Below are 19,620 nucleotides of genomic sequence, written 5' to 3' on the forward strand. Positions count from 1 at the left end.
TCTGCCCCTCATGCTTAGTTGTGTTTTCAATGTGGCTGCCCAATGTAAAGCCATATCCCATAGCCATGATCATATAACCCCAATTTTATCATCTCTACACTGGCTACCTGTTAAGTTTAGAATTGATTACAAACTACTGCTACTTACACACAAGGCTCTTAATGGTTTAGCCCCCACGTATCTAACTAGTCTTCTAACACGCTACAATCCTTCACGCTCTCTGAGATCACAAAACTCAGGAATTCTGGTAGTTCCCAGAATATCTAAGGCTACTAAAGGCGGTAGAGTGTTTTCTTATTTAGCTCCCAAGCTTTGGAATAGTCTTCCTGATAGTGTTCGGGGCTCAGACACACTTTCCCAGTTTAAATGTAGATTAAAACTTATCTCTTTAGTCAGGCGTACACATAATACATCCCATAATATTATGCTCTATTTCATCTGACTTGCAAATATTATAAACAGCAGATATGTTAATCCCTCTCCACCACTTCTCTCTTTCTACCCATCCCGAGGCATCCAGAAACTGTACCAGCTCCGATAGTCTTCCATGTGATGAAGATTTTGGACCTCCACTGAGACGAGGCCGACTCTGAGAATCCTGAGGCATCTAGAGATCTACCAGCTCCAGTTAGACTCTGTGATACTAAGAGGAGATCTGAACTCCATGTGATCTTTTGCACCAATACAACATTTGTCAGACTGTATATTTATAATCACACCCTCCAGTGTCACCCATATGAGGATGAGGTTCCCCTTTGAGTCTGGTTCCTCTCAAGGTTCCTTCCTTTACCATCTAAGGGAGTTTTTCCTCGCCACTGCTTCCTGAGTCACCTCAGACTTACTCATTGAGTAAATACATACACATTGTGAACTAAATATATCTAATATTAATCTTGAATTTTGTATTCTATTAATCTTTATATTATTCTTTATATTAACCTTCTGTTCTATGTTTATGTTATTTATAGCTGCTTTGAGACAATGTCCATTGTAAAAAGCGCTATACAAATAAATTTTAATTGAATTGAATAATTGTAATTGAATTGAATTGAATATCCTTGCAGTGGCTCTTCTCACCCTCTAGACTTTCCCACTAATACAGATGCTCAATATCTTGGTTGTTGTTTCTTGGTTGAAAAGCTATTTATATTCATGGCTAACCTCCTGTTGCTGTGGAAAATTGTACCTGGACCTCATGGAAACTTACCTACTAAAAACTGCTGCATCCCAGGGCTTCTATTTCCAAGGCCAGTGTCTACTGCTGACAGCACTGTACAAATACAATTTTAGTGAATAAAAAAAAGAAATAATGTTGTGTATTAAGTTCCAAGTTAAGGTTGACTCTAGATTCTGGTGCCTTTTTTTATTTAAATAATATACATTATATATAATGCTGTTCATGTTAGTATTAAAATAAAGGGACAAAAAACAGGATGATTTAAAAGTAGAACTACCATTTCATGAAACATGATTTGCTGTTAAAATGTTCTGTATAGATTTTTTTTTTTTACAGCACACAATTTAAGCCATTATTTTAGTTTCAAAACAAATAAAACATGAATGCAATATACTATTCAGTTCATGCGTTCAACAAGAATACGATAACATTTGCTACATAACATGCAAAACATTTTCATTTCATCTCATTCTTCATTAACAGCTTTATCCAGAACAGTGGCCTATTCCAATAACACATGGACCAAGATGAGAAATACACCATAAATGTGACACCAATCCAACACAAGGCATCACACGCTCTTACATATTCACATCTATGGCAATTTAGAGTATCTACTGGCATGTCTAGGGGGATGGAGGACAGAGAGAGAACACATCAAACTCTTCATTTCTCTGACCCTGGAGCTGAGGTACCAACACTACATGGTACAGTACCATGCTACCTGATGATGAAGCAAGGTCATCTGAAAGGATGCTCTTTCTCTGTACTAAGTTCTTGCATTTTGTGTCACGCTTTCCTCTTTTGTGTGAATGCGCTGGTGTTGTCGGAGGTTAGACCTGCAAGTAAAACTCTTCCCACACTGTGAGCATTGATAGGGTTTCTCTCCTGTATGAATGCGCTGGTGTTGACGGAGATTAGACTTGCAAGTAAAACTCTTCCCACACTGTGTGCATTGGTAAGGCTTCTCTCCTGTGTGAATGCGCTGATGAATTTGGAAACCTTCTAGATAATTAAAACTCTTCCCACACTGCGAACAGGAATACAGCTTCTCTCCGGTGTGAACGCTCTGGTGTCGTTGCAGGGTACTTTGATAAGCAAAACTCATTCCACATTCTGAGCACCGATATGGCTTCTCTCCTGTGTGAATGCGTTGATGTCTTTGGAAGCCTCCCAGCTGAGCAAACCTCTTTCCACACTCTGAGCATTGGTACGGCTTTTCTCCAGTGTGAATGCGCTGGTGTTTTTGGAAATTTCCCATTTCAGTAAAGCTCTTCCCACACTGTGAGCAGCAATACGGCTTCTGTCCTGTGTGAACGCGCTGGTGTCGTCGGAACGTACGCTGGTAAGCAAAACTCTTGCCACATTGGGAGCAATGATAGAGCTTCTCCCCTGTGTGAAAGCTCAGATGTTGTTGGAGAAGACTCTGGTGAGTGAAACTCTTCTTACATTGTGTGCATTTATACGGCTTATCTCGTGTGTGAACGTGCTGGTGTATGTGGAGAGTACTCTGTTGTGAAAACCTCTTCCCACACTGTGAACATTGATATGGCTTTTCCCCTGTGTGAATGCGCTGGTGGTCCTGGAGAGACGTTGGGTGAGTGAAACCCCTTCCACACTCTGAGCAGTGATATGGCTTCTCTCCAGTATGGATGCGCTGGTGTATTTGGAGATTAATCTTTTGAATGAAAGTTTTTCCACACTCTGTGCACTGATACGGTCTCTCTCCAGTGTGAATGCGCTGGTGGAGCTGGAGAGCATTTTGTCGGGTAAATCCCCTACCACACTGTGAGCACTGATATGGCTTCTCTCCTGTGTGAATGCGTAGGTGGGTTCGGAAATTACCCTGTTGAGCAAAACTCTTTCCACAGTGTGAGCAATGATACGGCCGCTCTCCCGTGTGCATACGCTGGTGTCGTCTCAGATAACTTGCTTGAGTAAAACTCTTCCCACAGTATGAGCACTGATACAACTTTATCTTCTTTCCTGTGTGAATGAGCTGGTGTAGTTTAAGATCACTTTGATGAATAAAACTCTCTCCACATTCTGAGCAGTGGTAAGTTTCAATCTGCATTTTACTGTTAGAGGCTGTAACGCACAATGTACTAGAGGAGTCCTCTCCAATTTGATGACTACTGGAACTGTTGGTAGGCATCAGATTTAATATCCCATATGCAAATGCCCCTGAATTCATCAGTCTCCCATATTCATCATAGTGGCATCTCTTGATGTGTTTGTGGAAGTGAAATAAAGCTGTATAGGAAAGTGCACACAAGGAGCAGGAGAAGGGGTGTGACAGGATGCCATTCACCTCTGGAGCAAGACAAAAAAAAAAGCACAACTTTAAATGGAAAGCAAAAAAAAAAAAAATTAGTGAACAATATTTATTATGGACTTCTAGCACAACAATTTTAAAAGACTTTATTCTCACTGCTGTAGTAAACCAGACTGCCAGCCAGGCTTTATATAAAGTATACAGTTTCCAAGCCTTTATCACTTATACACTACACTGCAGTCATATGAACAGTTATCCTAATTTTCACATGGCTGCTAGAAGCAACTTGTATAATTCACTGCATTTTATCAGACTTTTAGAAAAGACATGATTACAAAGGTGCTAGGTCCAAAGTATGCTAGACATACTTATCACCTGAGCAATATGCCCATAGAAATTTCTTGACAAATCAACAACTCAGTCTCCATCCTATTCTTGCCAGCATTTAAAGTAATAAGAAAATCGCTCATATCAGGCTAACAATCAATGTACATCAGTCCCGTCTAAAGCAAGATTATTAGTCTTTAGGCCTCTACTGTGGACAGGCCACCCAACAGGTTGCTAAAGGTCCAGTCCAACCAAGACGTAGGCATACTCAATCATCTGAAAAGTGCCGTACCAATGAAATCCTGGTACAATGTTACCAAACAATCGATTTTAGTTTATATAACCTGACACCTTCACTCCTCTCCCAGCATCCATTCATTGGGCAGCCAGCAAACCTGATAGACTTTAAGACAGTACTTTATTTTAATATTTTAGTGAAACCTCTAAAGAACTCTAAAGAATTGGACAGAAAATCAGTGCTCTGCTATACCTTCACAGAGACAAAATCTCTTTTCTGTTAAAGGAATCACATAATAACCCGTTGTGCTTCATTGATCCTGACATCCTCATACAATTGGGTGGATACCGTTTTGTTTCTTATGAACAAACTATATTGTGTAGAAAAATTTACTTTAAACTGTACAAACTCCAGAATTGTACTGCAACACATCTGGACAAACTGAGCTGACGTTGTCACTGCAGAATAAGCAACTGCCATTCCTTGCCAGGGTGGTTGAGGGTGCAGGCATGGTCCTGCCCACCTCGGGCATACACAAGGTCAATGGAATTTTTGTGGATGCTGGAACACGGAACGGCATTGCCCGGCCTAAATGTACCCTGTAGCCAGACTATTTGATGCTTTCATGATTCTAAAAGCTGTGCTCTCCTTTCCAGGGCTTCTTTAGCAGCAGGTCAAAAGAGCAAACCTGGCAAACAGGTCAGCTACCACAGAGATAATAGAACTCTGCACTGCAAAACAGAGTAACCCATAGGGCAGAATGAGGGGTAAACAGAGGTAACCCCTGAGGTATGTGTTAGGGGATAGAGGTAACCTCTGAGGTACATGCAGTATAGGCGTACCCTATCAAACAGTGATTATCCGAGCTCATCAGTCAGTTAGACAGTGCAGAGTAGGGTGTGGAAAAAAACTCTGAGCAGATAACACTGAAGGAGAAACTGGAGAGATGAGAGGAGAATGAAGTTAACCTGACTTCACCCAGTTTTCTCCAACTAGTAGGCTCAGGGCAAATGTGTGAGGGGTTGACAGGGGTGCCCTACTCAAGTACCCTAGCCAAATGAGAGAGTATGTAAAATGCTCAGAGGAGACGGAGCCAAGGTGAGAACCTGGCAAGAGAAAGAAGTGCCACTACTTAGCAATGGCACAAAACAGTTTGCAAAACTGACTTGTGAACTGTGCAGTGAGTGATGCCAATAAGGCTAGCAATGACAATAAATTCAAAAATAGAAAGAAAGAATCTAGAAATATATGAAATATACACTCACTGCGACAGAAGAGAAGATAGGAGACGATAAGTGGCTCCATCCATGGTCCCAAGCTGCTAAGCAGACAGCTCCATATTGTGTACATTTAGTCTGATGTATACAAGGCAAGAAGGGGATGAAAGATGACTGCATGACAGCCATATTATTGCATATGCTGTGTCATACATCACTGGCACACAAGAAGGTCTCTGGGTGATTGTCACCACCTCTTGTAGTTAGTATGGTTGGAATACTGCCAGGGTGCTGAATCAGCAGGACTTGAAACAGCTTGTGGATATTCCAATTACACACTTTTTAAAATGCAACTATGAATTGCCAGCATAACTCCAAGCTCCATCATATAGAATATGCAAAATGAAGTCCTTTTTTATTATTATTGCCCCTCATCAGCAAGTTGAGGGATACAGAAAAATAAAAATGTCATAGCCTAGCATTAATTAGTCAGTTTAAGAATAGTGTTAATTCCAATGCTTCAATCTTTGTAGGTTTGTTTAGATTATCATTTATATTTATCTTCCATTTGACCTTAAAACGTTTTTTGTGTATGTAAGACTGCTCTGGATTTTATGACCCGTGGTTTCTTTAGTACTTATTTTAACTTATGGATACATTATTACTGGATCTGATTTAGCCGGACACAGCTCAGTAGAGCTAACCTACACTATCTACCTCACTACATAATGCCCGACAATGACATTGTGTAGAATAAGCTCTAGAGCTTGATGCTATCCTCCTGTAGACCAACCATGTGTACATGTTACTTGAGTCAATGATTAATTTAGCTCATGTCAGGTCCCCATGCTAGCTGCTGCAAGGACTCTACTTACGAAGTAGATTCTGGATCTCTTTGGATTGTTTCCATTAAATCTCCAACATATCTTTTCTACACAGAAATCTTGGAGATGTGGTTCTGGTATCTTAATACAGAATCAGTACTAGATAATGTCGCAAATTACCACCTGCATGTCTTGGCGTGTGAGTATATGTGTTGGTACTATTGGACTTGAGTACAGCATTTGACACCATTTTAATCATGATATTTTAATAGACAGGCTTGAAAACATGCTCGTTTAAACAGACTGTTACCATTGTTTTAATCATTTGGAATTATCCAGTGCCTAAAACCTATGGTTTCCCACAAGGTTAGGCCTGCTACATTTCTGTCTTCTTGTAATCTGCAAACACAGCTACAGAAGATATATCTAACATCACATGAACAGAATCGTCCATAACCTATATGCTATGAAAAGAAATACTGCTGTTTGGTACTACATCTGTCCTCAGTAAGAATGCTTTTTTACGCTAGAGCTTGAGTTCAATGTTTGATGAAATTATAAAATAAACATATATAATGCTATTCATGTTAGTATTAAAATAAGCGGATACGATACAGAATGTTAAAGAAAAAATGTTTGAAAACCATTTCATGGAACATAATTTACAATGAAAATGTTCTTTATATAATTTAGCACTCTATTTACGCTACTATCTAAGACAAAGAAAACATAAGAATGCAATATAACATTCAGCACATGCGCTCAACAAGTATACAAGACCATTAGCTACATAAATTGCAGAACATTTTCATTTTCATCTCAGTACTATATAACAGCTATTTCCTCATCAGGTTGTATCCCGAGCCTATCCAAGGAACAATGGGAATATACCCTAAACAGGAAATCAAACAACAGAAGAAATCACACACTCATGCATTTATTCACACACAGGGCATTTTAGAGTATCCATCTACTGGTATGTCTGAAAGGTGGGGGGGAAGTCCTTGCAAAAACAGAGAGAACATGTCAAACTCTACCCTACTGGACCCTGGTGCAGGTACCAACAGTACCTGCCATGTCGCCACGCTGCCCAACAAGGAAACAAGTTAACCTGAGATTAGTAGTCATGATAATCAGGTTTCTTGCTCTTGTGTCTTCAATGTACGGCTTCTCTCTTTTGTGTGAACACGCTGGTGTTGTCGGAGATTAGACTTGCAAGTAAAACTCTTCCCACATTTTGAGCAGTCATAGGGTTTCTCCCCGGTGTGAATGCGCTGGTGTTGCCGGAGATTAGTCCGGCAAGTAAAACTCTTCCCGCACTGTGAGCAATGATACGGCTTCTCTCCTGTGTGAATGCGCTGGTGTATTTTGAGACTACTGGCACTAGTAAAATTCTTCCCACACTGTGAACAGGAATATGGCTTCTCTCCGGTGTGAACACGCTGGTGTACTTGCAATTTATGCTGGGAAGAAAAACTCTTCCCACACTGTAAGCACTGATATGGCCTCTCTCCTGTGTGAATACGAAGGTGTCGTTGCAATCTATGCTGGAAAGAAAAGCTCTTGCCACACTGCGTGCAGTGATACAGCTTCTCTTTCGTGTGAATGAGTTCGTGTTGATGCAAATTACGCTGATGGGAAAAACTCTTCCCACATTGTGCGCAGTGATACGGCCTCTCACCTATGTGAATGCGCTCGTGTTCTTGGAGATGAGTGCGATGAGTAAAACTAATCCCACACTGTAAGCAGTGATATGGCCTCTCTCTTTTGTGAATAGATTGGTGTTTCTGCAAACCTGCCAGTTGAACAAACCTCTTTCCACACTCTGAGCAGCGATACGGCTTCTCTCCTGTGTGAACACGCTGGTGTAGCCGGAGAGCACTCTGCTGTGCAAAGGTTTTTCCACACAACAAACAGTGAAACGGTCTCTCTCCTGTGTGAATACGCTGGTGTGTGTTAAGATTACTCTGGTGAGTAAAACCCCTCCCACACTCTGAGCAGCGATATGGCTTCTCTCCTGTGTGAATGCGCAGGTGTGTTCGGAGATTACTCCTTTGAATAAAACTCTTTCCACACTCTGAGCAGCGATATGGCCTCTCTCCTGTGTGAATGCGCTTGTGTGCTCGGAGATGACTCACTTGTGTAAAACTCCTCCCACAATGTGAGCACTGATATGACTTTATCTTCTTTCCCGTGTGAATGTGCTTGTGAAGTTCAAGATCACTCTTTTGAATAAAACTCTCACCACAGTCTGAGCAGTGGTGAGTTTTTATTTGCATTTCACTGTTAGAGGCTGTAATGCACAAAGAACTGGAGGAGTCAGTTCCAGTTTGTTGACTACTGGAGCTGTTGGTAGTCATCAGATTAAATTTTTCATAGGTAATCTCTCCTGAATTCATCAGTCTCAAATACTCCTCATAGTGGCATCTCTTGATATGTTTGTGGAAGTGAAATAAAGATGTATAGGAAAGTGCACACAAGGAGCAGGAGAAGGCTTGCAACAGGATGCCATTCATTTCTGGAGCAGGACAAAAAAAACAGAGAACTTCAAATGCAATGTTTTTAAAATTTTACTTTTTAAATTTTTTTTAGGAAATATATATATATATATTTTTTATAAACTGCTTCAAAAACAACAATAATGTTTATTACTACTATCAGTAGTGGAAGCCAACCAAGCCGTGTAATTTAACACAACCAATAACAATAAACCATCACATCCAAGGCACAACTTCATAACATATTAATCTTGACATACCACTAGAAGCACTATGGCACATGATTAACAAATACGAGTACAAATATGCTATTAGAAATGGGGCTAAACTTACAAGAAGTTAAGACCGCAGCCTCTGGTAGCAGCTTCACCAATATAGACCGGATCTAAACCCGAGCATCCCCCATGGGATTCTCAGTACACAGAAATGTCCCAGCTAAAGTGACAAGACACTGGTACCTGTTATCATTGGATAAGCATGATCAGAGCAAAATGCTATTTCATCTGCGGAGGCCTTTCATTCAGGTACATTCACAAAGCCAAATCAATCTATGAACCACCAAATCCCATGCACTGAGTGCCATTTGGACTATAAAAGAAAGGTAACAATGTGCATATTAAGTGTGCAATAAGATCTTAGGATGTAATGCCAATTTGGGAAGCACAACCCCAGAACCAGCCACATTCTACAACAAGCACTGTAGGTTATCAGCAGTGCATGAATTCTAACCAGAAAGTAGGATAAAGGAATCATCAGTAGAAAGACAGACTTAAGTAGAGGCCTACATATTGCTTGCTCAAAGGGTCAACCAAAGAGAGTATAACACCAAAAGCCATGGTAGGAATGGTAAAGGTCCCAGGACCAATATTGTCAATGCTTTAAACAGATTAGCTATACACCAGCACAGTGTACCTGACTACTTGGCCCTCAATGAAAGGAAGTAGAGCAGTAACATCTGAAACAGGTCAGTACCAAAAGAAGTGACAAAAAAAATGAACTAGATGTTTTTTTGTTTGTTTTTTCCCATGGACACATTTTGCTGGTTTGATTTAGGATCCAGTTGTTCCCAATTCAATACAAATTCATCTGACTGATGATGATTCTATCCCGAATGGAGTGGTTTCTTCCAGGATGTCCCTGTCCCATCCACAGGCAACTAGGGCTCACTGAGTGGCAAGGTGGTTATCAAACCATTCTTAGATCTCAAACCAGTTGAATACTTGTGTATGATTGTTAGACAGTTCTCCCGACCACCATCAAAAGACCAACTGAGAGAATGTCTTTACGAACAAGAGTGTTCCCTCTGTTCAGTAACGTTACAGACTTCAAAGAACACTGACGGTGTTATGGCTCACGGGTGCCACAACTTTACTATGTAAATTATGCTTTTTGCCTTTATCACCCATCTGTATGCACATAGTTTACAGCGTAGGCCAGTTCTGTTCATGCCACAGTGGTCTTTGCTATAGATCCTAGATCTGTCTGGCTCTTGGGCTCTGTCTGGCAGGACCGATTTTTGGACCTTCAGTGAGATATTCATTAAAAAAAAATTCCATTTTTGGACTAATTTCCATTACAGCAGATTGATGACTGCAATTATATTTATTGGATCTGCTCATTACATGACTATGCAAGAATTTTTTTTAAACTTATTAACAAATTCTATTTCCTAGAGACTGCATTTTTCACTCCAGATTCACACTTAAAGTATATCAAGTTGTGGTATTTGGCCTTAACAGTAAACCTGCTACCTTTCAAAGACTGCGAAACAATTCAGGTACATATGTATTCACTGACTATGCACTCTGGATAACCTCCAGGAATGTTTGATTACCTTGATACCATCTAATTTGCAAGTCTTGTGGCTACCATATGACACTATAAAATGCCTCCGGTAATGACTGGCATTCCCAATGGAACCTTCTCCCTGAGTTTGGCTTAGGTTCTAAAAGACTGGAAACATTTGTGGGTATCTGGAGTTCAAGAGTCCACATCACCCCTCCTAACAATGCTGAGTGGTGTTTTATCAGCAGGATAACCTACAGTATGGCAACATATTACAAGGAACTGACTCACCATCTGACTGGAGAGCCGTTCACTGCACTCACCCCATTTGGGTACCTTTTAGGACGTCTGTAGAGGTAAAAATGTAAAAGTAGCTGAAGCACAAACCTCCTGGAAAAAGTCCATAGAGTCCATAAAGATGAAACTCACCTTGTGGAGTTTCCAATCACAATGGTACTGTGCTCTTAGGCTGTAGGGTTGGGAATAGTCTACAGATTGACTGTTGTTGCATACTACAAAGTCAATTTCCAAATAATCAAGGCCCAAAATTGGAATAGTGAGTTTGGTCGCGAAGTTACTCTGAAACCATCTGGTTGTCAGAGCATGCAGAGCAGTCTTTATGGCCAAGGCAAGCAGTCCTCCCACCCCTCTGTCGAGGGGACTGTAAGCCAAAAAATGCTGACTATAATAATACTCAACTTATATGAGTATTTAGACAGACAGTAACATTCTGTCTGTATGGTGTGGGATTAAGATACCAACACAAGGGGACATCCCATACCTGACTCCTCCATGGTCACAGAAGCTGCCCTATTGTGCTTACCTGTTGGGTAAATCACTCCCCAGAGGCTAAAGAGTGATTAGAAAGTCTGAATCCCACCTATTCCGCAACCGTCTATAGCCAGGAATCTAGAGACCAAACAGGATGTGCCTTATTCATGGAGGTGCATACTCGCCTATCAACCCCAGTAAATTAACTGTCTAGTGAGTGTTACTGCAAGAATTTATGTGAACGAATAATTTACAGAAAGCTAAACAACAAATACGGTTAAGAAAGTCTTGAGGACCTCTCCTTTCTGAAAGTAAACCCTGCTTCCTGAAAGTTAAAGCAAATGACCTTCTTGGTTTAAGTATATGTTCCTATCTTTGGTATATGACTGACTGCCAAGGCTGCATTGTTTCCAGCCACCTTTGCAGGGCCTTTTGCTGTAAGTGAGGTTCACAGTCCAAGCAGGGGTGCAAAACAAGGAACCCAAGATAGTAAACCGTAATAGTAAAGATAGTAAACCGTAATAATGTCTGCCACACAGTGGCGCAAACTTAATTCACCATGATGTACTGCATGGCAAACTCCAATATTAGTTATCTCCTCTGTTTACCATGAAACTATCACCTTCCTTGATATGTGCATGGGGAAGGCCGACACGTTCTAGACAGCTTGATCATAGATGAAGGCCCATCTTATAAATATGGTAGTACCCTTATACATCTGCCTACCAGAGGCAATAGGGCAGTTCCCATAGGTGATAAGGCAGTTTGCCTACGCTCATTGCTATAGAGAAATTGATGTTAGTTTATTTATGTCAAAAGTTAGGTCACAATGTCAAAACTCAATCCCAGAGGGAACTGTACATGTTGCACAGAGCCACTGATGACAGTCCAGCTGAGCTACAACTAAAATGTAGTTAATGAAAGGGAATGAACGGTTAATGAAAATAAAGGCATATGCATTTGTGCAAGTAGACCATTGTGCTTTTCTGACAAAAATGGACGGTTCTGCCATTTATACCACAGGATCTTTAAGCATGTCTTCAAGCAATGCTTTGTCTATAAACTTCCCATCAGCAACCGTTGTCTTTCATGAATGGCTCCAAGGGGTGCAGGATATCAACAGTTAATTTTAAGTCAATCGTGCAGGAAATACAGGGCCTTTCCTGTTTTGATACAGGAGCAGCTTCAATCCCCTGTTGGACAAATTCTGACATTGTTTGTGAGCTCTTTCTGTGAAGCTCTAACAGGTTTTAGATAACCCATATCTGGTGTTAAGCCACCCATCTGCCTTAAGAGAGATGTGGAGTAATCTTCTGGCATTAATGCACATTGTAAGAATTAGGCTTTAGAGACTATGTGTTATATGTTATCATCCTATGGTAAGCCCTTGAACACTATATGCCTGGATGGGTAAAAGAAGGGGACAGGGCAGGTCAAAATTAAGTCATGTACATTTTTTAGTGGAAAAAATATTATATAGCCTGAGCATTTAAAAAAAAATCTTGGGGTGCTTAAGTAACCTTTAACTAGTTCAAAACTGAAGTTGGTACTGTCAACAAATGTAGTAAGCGTTTAGCTGTAACTAAGCTTATTATAAAATTCAAATGAAATTATAACAACTGTGTGCATGCGGTCTGTGGTGAACAGCAGCAGAGATACTAGAAATCTCGTATAGCCAAGCAGCCCTGATTAACACTTGCTTCGTCTTATTCATTTAATTCTTCATTCACAATTGAGAGCAAAGGAAATTGCGGCTTTGTCCATTGGATGCAGATAACGTAAGCTAAGATGCATCAAAGAAAGATGTTTTCGTTGTTCTGCTCCAAGGTCAAAGTGGAGACTGTCAAGGTTTGTATATGACTACAAAATAGGCAAAAAGGATATGTTATAGAATACATCACCATTAATAATTGTCAGTCAAGCTGCAGACAACACCATTTTCAAACAGACAATTAAATATATTTGGAATCTGCCAGAAGGATTTACTGCGAGGCATCAAGGCTAACCTTGCTTATTGTGTATGTAGGAAGACAGGTAACTACCACCCATAAATGCAGGTCAGTGAAGAGCAAACTCACCCGAAACAAGTTGACCTGATTGTTATTATGCAATTACAAAGACAAACCCTCTCCACCACATTCTGGCCTTTTTATATGCCATGGTACCCTTAAGGCGCAATAAAAAAAAAGGACTCAATCCTCTACCCACAACTGCAAAATAAGTGTAGCGTAGATTTGCCCATTAACATGTAGTCAACTGAAGACCGATGAAACACCAGTTTTAGACTGGCAGGATAACCTAAAACTCTGACTGTAGACACACACAGCTCCAAAATGCCTGATGTGTACTAAAATAAAAAGATACTTGACTTTATTTACGCCATTTAATTTTGTAGAAATTGTAACCAAGTACCTTTATGTTGACGATCACTACCTATGTGCACAACAAGGTATCCAAGTGTCAAATACCACCCCTTGAAGTTAGGTGGGGTAAAACAGAATTATTGTTTCTGATACACTTATCTGTGCAGCGTATTCAGATGTTTAACAGTTTTGAGAGAAATTGTGGATGACTGATTAAGGCCAGTATTATTTAAAAACTATTTAACTTTAGTTCCTAACCTTTCCTCCAGTGTCAACAACCTATATGTGCCCTCATCTTCCCAATGCCCTCATAGCCCCTGATCAATCCCTCAGAGAGAGCTTGATCCGGTTGGTAACAAAGGCCAAGGGGAAATCGTCTCTAGATGAACAACATGAATGAGCAATTACTTCTATCCCAGGGAAAGCAAACAATTTCAGTTTAAGCCCTGAAAAGCAGCAGCCAGCTCAAAAAGTCCAGTCAATACATATCTAGCACCACAAGTTCTGAACAAATAATGATTAGCCTGTGGTCTCACTAACAAGGGAACACCCTGGATTAACCAATGACATAGTTCTACTTGGGTAGTGTACAGTAGAGCACCTCGATATTATTAAGCAGTTATAAATTGAGAGAATCTTAACCAAGTTGCCCCAGAATGGATACAGCCTGTGAAGATTGCCAATATGTTTTCCTGTATAATCTGTATACCTCTGTGCTTTCTATGTATTAAAGGCATTCACATCACTACCCGTGTCTTATTACTAGGTCAGGTCTTACTACCTTAATCTGTCTGCAGAAGCATAAAGTGGCTGCAGAAGCCTAAATCTTTGTCTAAATTAGCATAATGATATAAAAATATTGGTACATAACCATTTGCGGAACACTTTTTGTTCCAGAGATATTCGAATGCAGGACTGAGATCTTTGATGTATTCCTCTTGGTAGCCCACTAGAAGCTCCTGTCCTGGTTTGATGGGTTGACAACAACGATAGAAAATCCCTCCTTGATACTGAAATGCCATAAGGTTCTGATCTTCCTCAGTACATGCACAATTCACATACCTGAAAAATGATAAATACAGACAAAGCAAAAAAAGGAAGGAAGGAAGAAAGAAAGAAAGAGAGAAAGAAAGAAAGAGAGAAAGAAAGAAGTTAGACAAATGTGACGGTTAAATTAGCGGCAGGTGATTAAATTACATACATCAGTAACTCCAAATGCTTCCAAAGCAATCGGCAGCATATTCCTCACCTCATCCAATTAGCATGTAACTCATTCGTAGCATCAACGTATTCCTCACGCTGCCTGTCCTTGTATATCTGAAAATAAAAAAAAATGCAGTCACGTTCTATACACTGAAAATGTTTTTTTTTGTAAATAGATTATGAAGATGTCCTTGTGATTTATACGTGTTTGGTTTAAATGTAATTGTGTATTAATCACATTTGTGATTACATTACTCACCACCCAAGAATAACCGCTGTTCATTGCTTCCTCTCTGTCTACCGGATCTCCCTGGTAGGGACCGAAGTGTGCTCCGACCGGAACAGTCTCTCCCTTATTAAACACTCCCAGACCTGCATCAGGAACATCAGACTTCCGAATCTCTAAACCAAGAGGAAGGGTTCGTCTGGCACGGTCAGCGATGCCCATTGGAACAGGAATGTCAGGAATGAAAAGAGCAGGACCGTGAACCTCGCACTTGTTCACAAAAAAGCATTTGCAATCCTCGCAGTCTGGAAGAAGAGAATGCAACAAAATGGGAGGAAAAAGTCAAGCATGATTGTGTACTTTGACTACAAATGTTATTTGTGCATTCAAATTATTTAAAATTTATTCACTTATTATTCGAGTATTATTATTAAGGTAGATTACTTATCTAACCAGAACATTTATCAGTTCATAGCTCTTCCTTCTTTGAGTAGATTATGTGCATTTAAATAAGTATTAGCTTCTGTGTTGAGCTAGTTGTTTTATCTGTTTCCATACAGTAGTTCATTAGTGTTCATGTAGTAATCATTTTTCACTGTCAGTGGTTTCAGGGTTGTAGTAGTTTAGAAATCATTTATCTGTGTTCAAGTACTTTGTATTCAGTTACTTTATCAGTGTTTAGATATATACGTTACCAAGCTACAAGAGATTTATGCATGTAAAGGTAGATTATCACATACCCATACGTTTAAAGCAAGACACTACAGATAGAAAAAAAAAATTCCTATTTGTGCCTCATCGTTCTTTTTAAATTTGTAAATAAATGGCATCCATTACAACTCAATGTAATCATATTTGACTGAACAACTTTTTTCAGTTATGTCAACTCACCTACAAGGATACTACATAAAATTTCTAAACTGATAAAATTTTTCAGAAAAAAACATTTCCTCATTTCTTTCTTTTTTTTCTATATTCAGAACCAAAAACAAAATCAGTTGTTAAAAGACAAGAATTCAGGATATTACAGAGAACATTATCAAGATGTGGCTTGGAGTTGTACTTGACATTTCATTTCAGCTGAAAAATTATACAAAATAAATGAATAATAAAAAATAATAAAAAAAAAAAACATTTCTGTAAACAATACATGGAATTTTGTTCATAAATAAAGAGATTACTTTCTAAAATATATGATTAGGTTTTTAGTTTTATTTTCTATTTCATTTTGATCTAAACCTACATATTTATTAAACTGAAATGTTGTTTGCATAGATGATTTTTTTATTAAGATCCCAGCCCACTGTTTTACAATGCGACCTGCAGTGTCTTGCATTAAACAGTTTATTTTTAGCATATGAGGAGCATACAGGGGTGTGACAAGTGGTGTGACCGAGAGCCTGCCGATGTGTCCTGCTGTCTTACAGAGGTAGTCGTCATCTTCAGGATCTTCCTCTTTGATGCAGATGATATTCAGTCTGTCGAAGTCGTTACCCTGATCGTCGCTGTTCAGCTCTAGATTCTCCTCCTTGAAGCAGTATCCTAACATGCACACAGATGCAAAACCCACACACTCAGTCAGACATGTAATGAGAGAACAACAAAGTTTACAGAGGCCACGTTTCTGTGCACCAACCGGACTCGTCGGATCCAAACTCCTCGTCGAGAAGTTCGTCCTGTTCGACTGAGGGGTTTCCTTGCGCTTCAGAGTTTGACGTTTCTCCGCTTGAACAAGTCTGCGGCTGCACATCTTCAACCTGATGGCAAAAAAAAATCTCTAATTAAATGTCTACCAAGCACACGTCAATTAATTGAGATTCTCCAGTGTTCGTCTGCTTTGTGACGTGAGCACGTGGGGTCTCAGGGTGCTTTTACATAATCAGTGCTTAGTCCGGTTTTATCGAACCCTGGTGTGTTTCTTCTGAACGACCATCTCCGTGGGCACAGTGCAAAAATATGTGTAAATAAAGTAGTTTTGTTTTTTTAATGGATTTCAAAGCACACTTGGTTTGTTAACATGACATTTAAAAGTAAAACTAATTTAGACTAAAAACGCTTCACATGGCTTTGTTGTACCTGTGAGAGAACAGGATCAGCAGTCTGAGTCCGAGGCATTGCAAGAGACCACCGTCTGTAGAAACAGTACAAACACCTCGTTTTATTTAAAGTATTTCAGAAAACGTTAACAAAAAAACAAATCTCCATCAATGATGAAACTACACAACTAATTTTATTCTGATTGAAGTTCGTGTTTATTCAGCAAAGACTCTAGTGTTAGCATTAGCCAAAGCTAACAGCAGCTAACATGCTAATAGTTAGCTAAAGGCTAACAGCTAACAGCTTTGCGGTGATTGCAAACAGAAGGCGTTACAGATGTGGGGACTCAAACTCACAAACACCTCACGTGTGACATCTGACTGGGGATTTGTTTAACTTGTTGCCTAGTGATAAAGGATTATATATAAATATATAATTATTGTAAAATGTGTAGTTATGTTTGAAAATGCAGCCGAAATCAAATAGAAATATAATCAGTAACTCATAAGCTCAGTACGTTGCTTATTTATAAAGAAATAAAACAACAATGACGTTAATTATCATGAGTTAAACATATGACATGAATAAGGGCCTCAATTCGAGTGAACAATGAAACGAGCTGAAGCGGCACTGCAGCGACTCGCTATGGCTGAATCCCAAACAGCTTCCCACGGAATATCAAGTGCACTAGAAAGGGCGCATGCGCCGTTACGGTCACAGCCCTAAGTAGTGCACGAGCACAGAGATAAAGTCGGTTTGGGACGCAGCCACTCACCGTTAGCCGAGTAGCTCAGCCAAGCGAGGGTCGCTTTAAATGATCTCAAACACGATAACGAGCTTTTTATTTTTTTAACGACATCAAATGAACACAGTGATATTTAAACTCGGTCGAAATTGTTTAAAGATTAGCGAGGAGAGAAAGAGAGCGAGGGAGCTCAACTTTCCCGAGGCGAAAAAAATGCACAGCGTCGCCGTCGCCAGTGGAAAAAATTCTCTTCTTCGCTGACGTTATTCCGTTAAGTAATTAAAGAAACGGGCAACGAGTTGTCGCCGCCTAGCGGCCTGTTTTTTTTTTGTTTTTTGTTTTTTTATAAATAATAATATGTTTTTATGTTATAAACCATGGGCCTGTTTCAGAAAGCAGGTTAAGTGAAAACTCTGAGTAAGTTAACCCTGAAATGAGGGAAACTGGGTTTTCCGTTTCAGAAAGGGAGGTAAGTTAACCCCGAGAAAGCAGGTTAAGTTAAGCCCGTTTCTGAAAGAGAAGTAACTTATACTCAGAGTCAGTTACCATAGTAACTTACTCTGTGAACCTAACCTGGTCGGGAGCAGGTTTTCTTCAGTAAACCCAGAGTTTCTTTCGGTCGCTTCCCATTTTTAAAGAGGAAGCGACGTTTAAACACCTCATTCATTGCCCACATTTCAGTTACGCACTTCTCAGCAAAGCGAATGTGGGATGTGGTAGCTCAGTGGTTAAGGTGTTGGACTACTGCTCAGAAGGTCAGGGGTTCAAATCCCAGGTCCACTAAGGTTTTTGTGGACACAATTGCTCAGTTGTATAAAGGGGTAAGGGGGTCTGCTAAATGCCGTAAATGTAAAATGAATGAAATGGTGTGTCCTTTTATGGACGATCCTGTTGATGAAGAGTCTGTATTAATTTTTTTGAGCCTATAGTGGATTTATGTCACATCCCTATGCATTTTTATTTGAGCGATACCGTTTTTCTTTACAGCCAATTAGATCCATAATCTCATCCATCCTTACATCAGCCATCGCGGCCGTGCTCTTACATCCGAGCAGATGCTTTGCGTTGCCTTACGTTTCTTTGTGAATTGTAGTTTTGTGTAGAACATCGGGGATGCAGAAAATATTAGTAAGGATACTGTTTGCAGAGCGGTCAGGAAAGTGTGTCTCGCTCTTAAGCGCTTTCTGACCATTTTTGTGTTGTTTCCTGATAAAATAAAATACTGTTCTTCCAGTTTCACCTCTGATATTATAACAGTTGGGAATTTACTCTAAAATAGTTGTTAATTACTAACTACAAATTACATCTTCAACCAGTCTAATTTGATTAATGTAATAATTACTATCTCTAGAAAGGATTGGTCTACTTATTAATTTGGTCTATTTACTTATTAATTACTTTCTAAATCCTAAATCAACATCAACCACTTAAACAATAAGGAGAGACAAGAAATTATAATGAATTATAATTTCATAATCATGAATTATATATATATATATATATATATATATATATATATATATATATATATATATATATATATATATATACACACATATTCATTCATTCATTCATCTTCTACCGCTTATCCGAACTACCTCGGGTCACGGGGAGCCCCGACCCGGGAGCCTCGGGTCATCTCAGGCGTCATCGGGCATCAAGGCAGGATACACCCTGGACGGTGTGCCAACCCATCACAGGACACACACACACACACTCATTCACTCACGCAATCACACACTACGGACAGTTTTCCAGAGATGCCAATCAACCTACCATGCATGTCTTTGGACCGGGGGAGGAAACCGGAGTACCCGGAGGAAACCCCCGAGGCACGGGGAGAACATGCAAACTCCACACACACAAGGTGGAGGCGGGAATTGAACCCCGACCCTGGCGGTGTGAGGCGAACGTGCTAACCACTAAGCTTCTCA

At 39.8% G+C, this 19,620-nt stretch overlaps 1 protein-coding gene across 1 annotated transcript; it reads right to left on the reverse strand.

Moving 5' to 3' along the window:
* Nucleotides 1–1,140: 1,140 nt before the first annotated feature.
* On the reverse strand, nucleotides 1,141–17,928 carry LOC132839884 (zinc finger protein 585A-like). The gene is made up of 10 exons (XM_060861112.1): nucleotides 17,717–17,928; nucleotides 16,981–17,035; nucleotides 16,541–16,661; nucleotides 16,330–16,446; nucleotides 14,938–15,209; nucleotides 14,725–14,792; nucleotides 14,347–14,537; nucleotides 7,195–8,576; nucleotides 7,129–7,144; nucleotides 1,141–3,490 (listed from the first exon to the last, which is right to left on the reverse strand). Exons 2-10 carry the CDS (start codon nucleotides 17,017–17,019, stop codon nucleotides 1,947–1,949), a joined length of 3,750 nt encoding a protein of 1,249 aa, XP_060717095.1. The 5' UTR covers nucleotides 17,020–17,035; nucleotides 17,717–17,928; the 3' UTR covers nucleotides 1,141–1,946.
* Nucleotides 17,929–19,620: the final 1,692 nt, after the last annotated feature.

The sequence above is a fragment of the Tachysurus vachellii genome, chromosome 24 (genome assembly GCF_030014155.1).
Source record: "Tachysurus vachellii isolate PV-2020 chromosome 24, HZAU_Pvac_v1, whole genome shotgun sequence".
Lineage (NCBI taxonomy): Eukaryota > Metazoa > Chordata > Actinopteri > Siluriformes > Bagridae > Tachysurus > Tachysurus vachellii.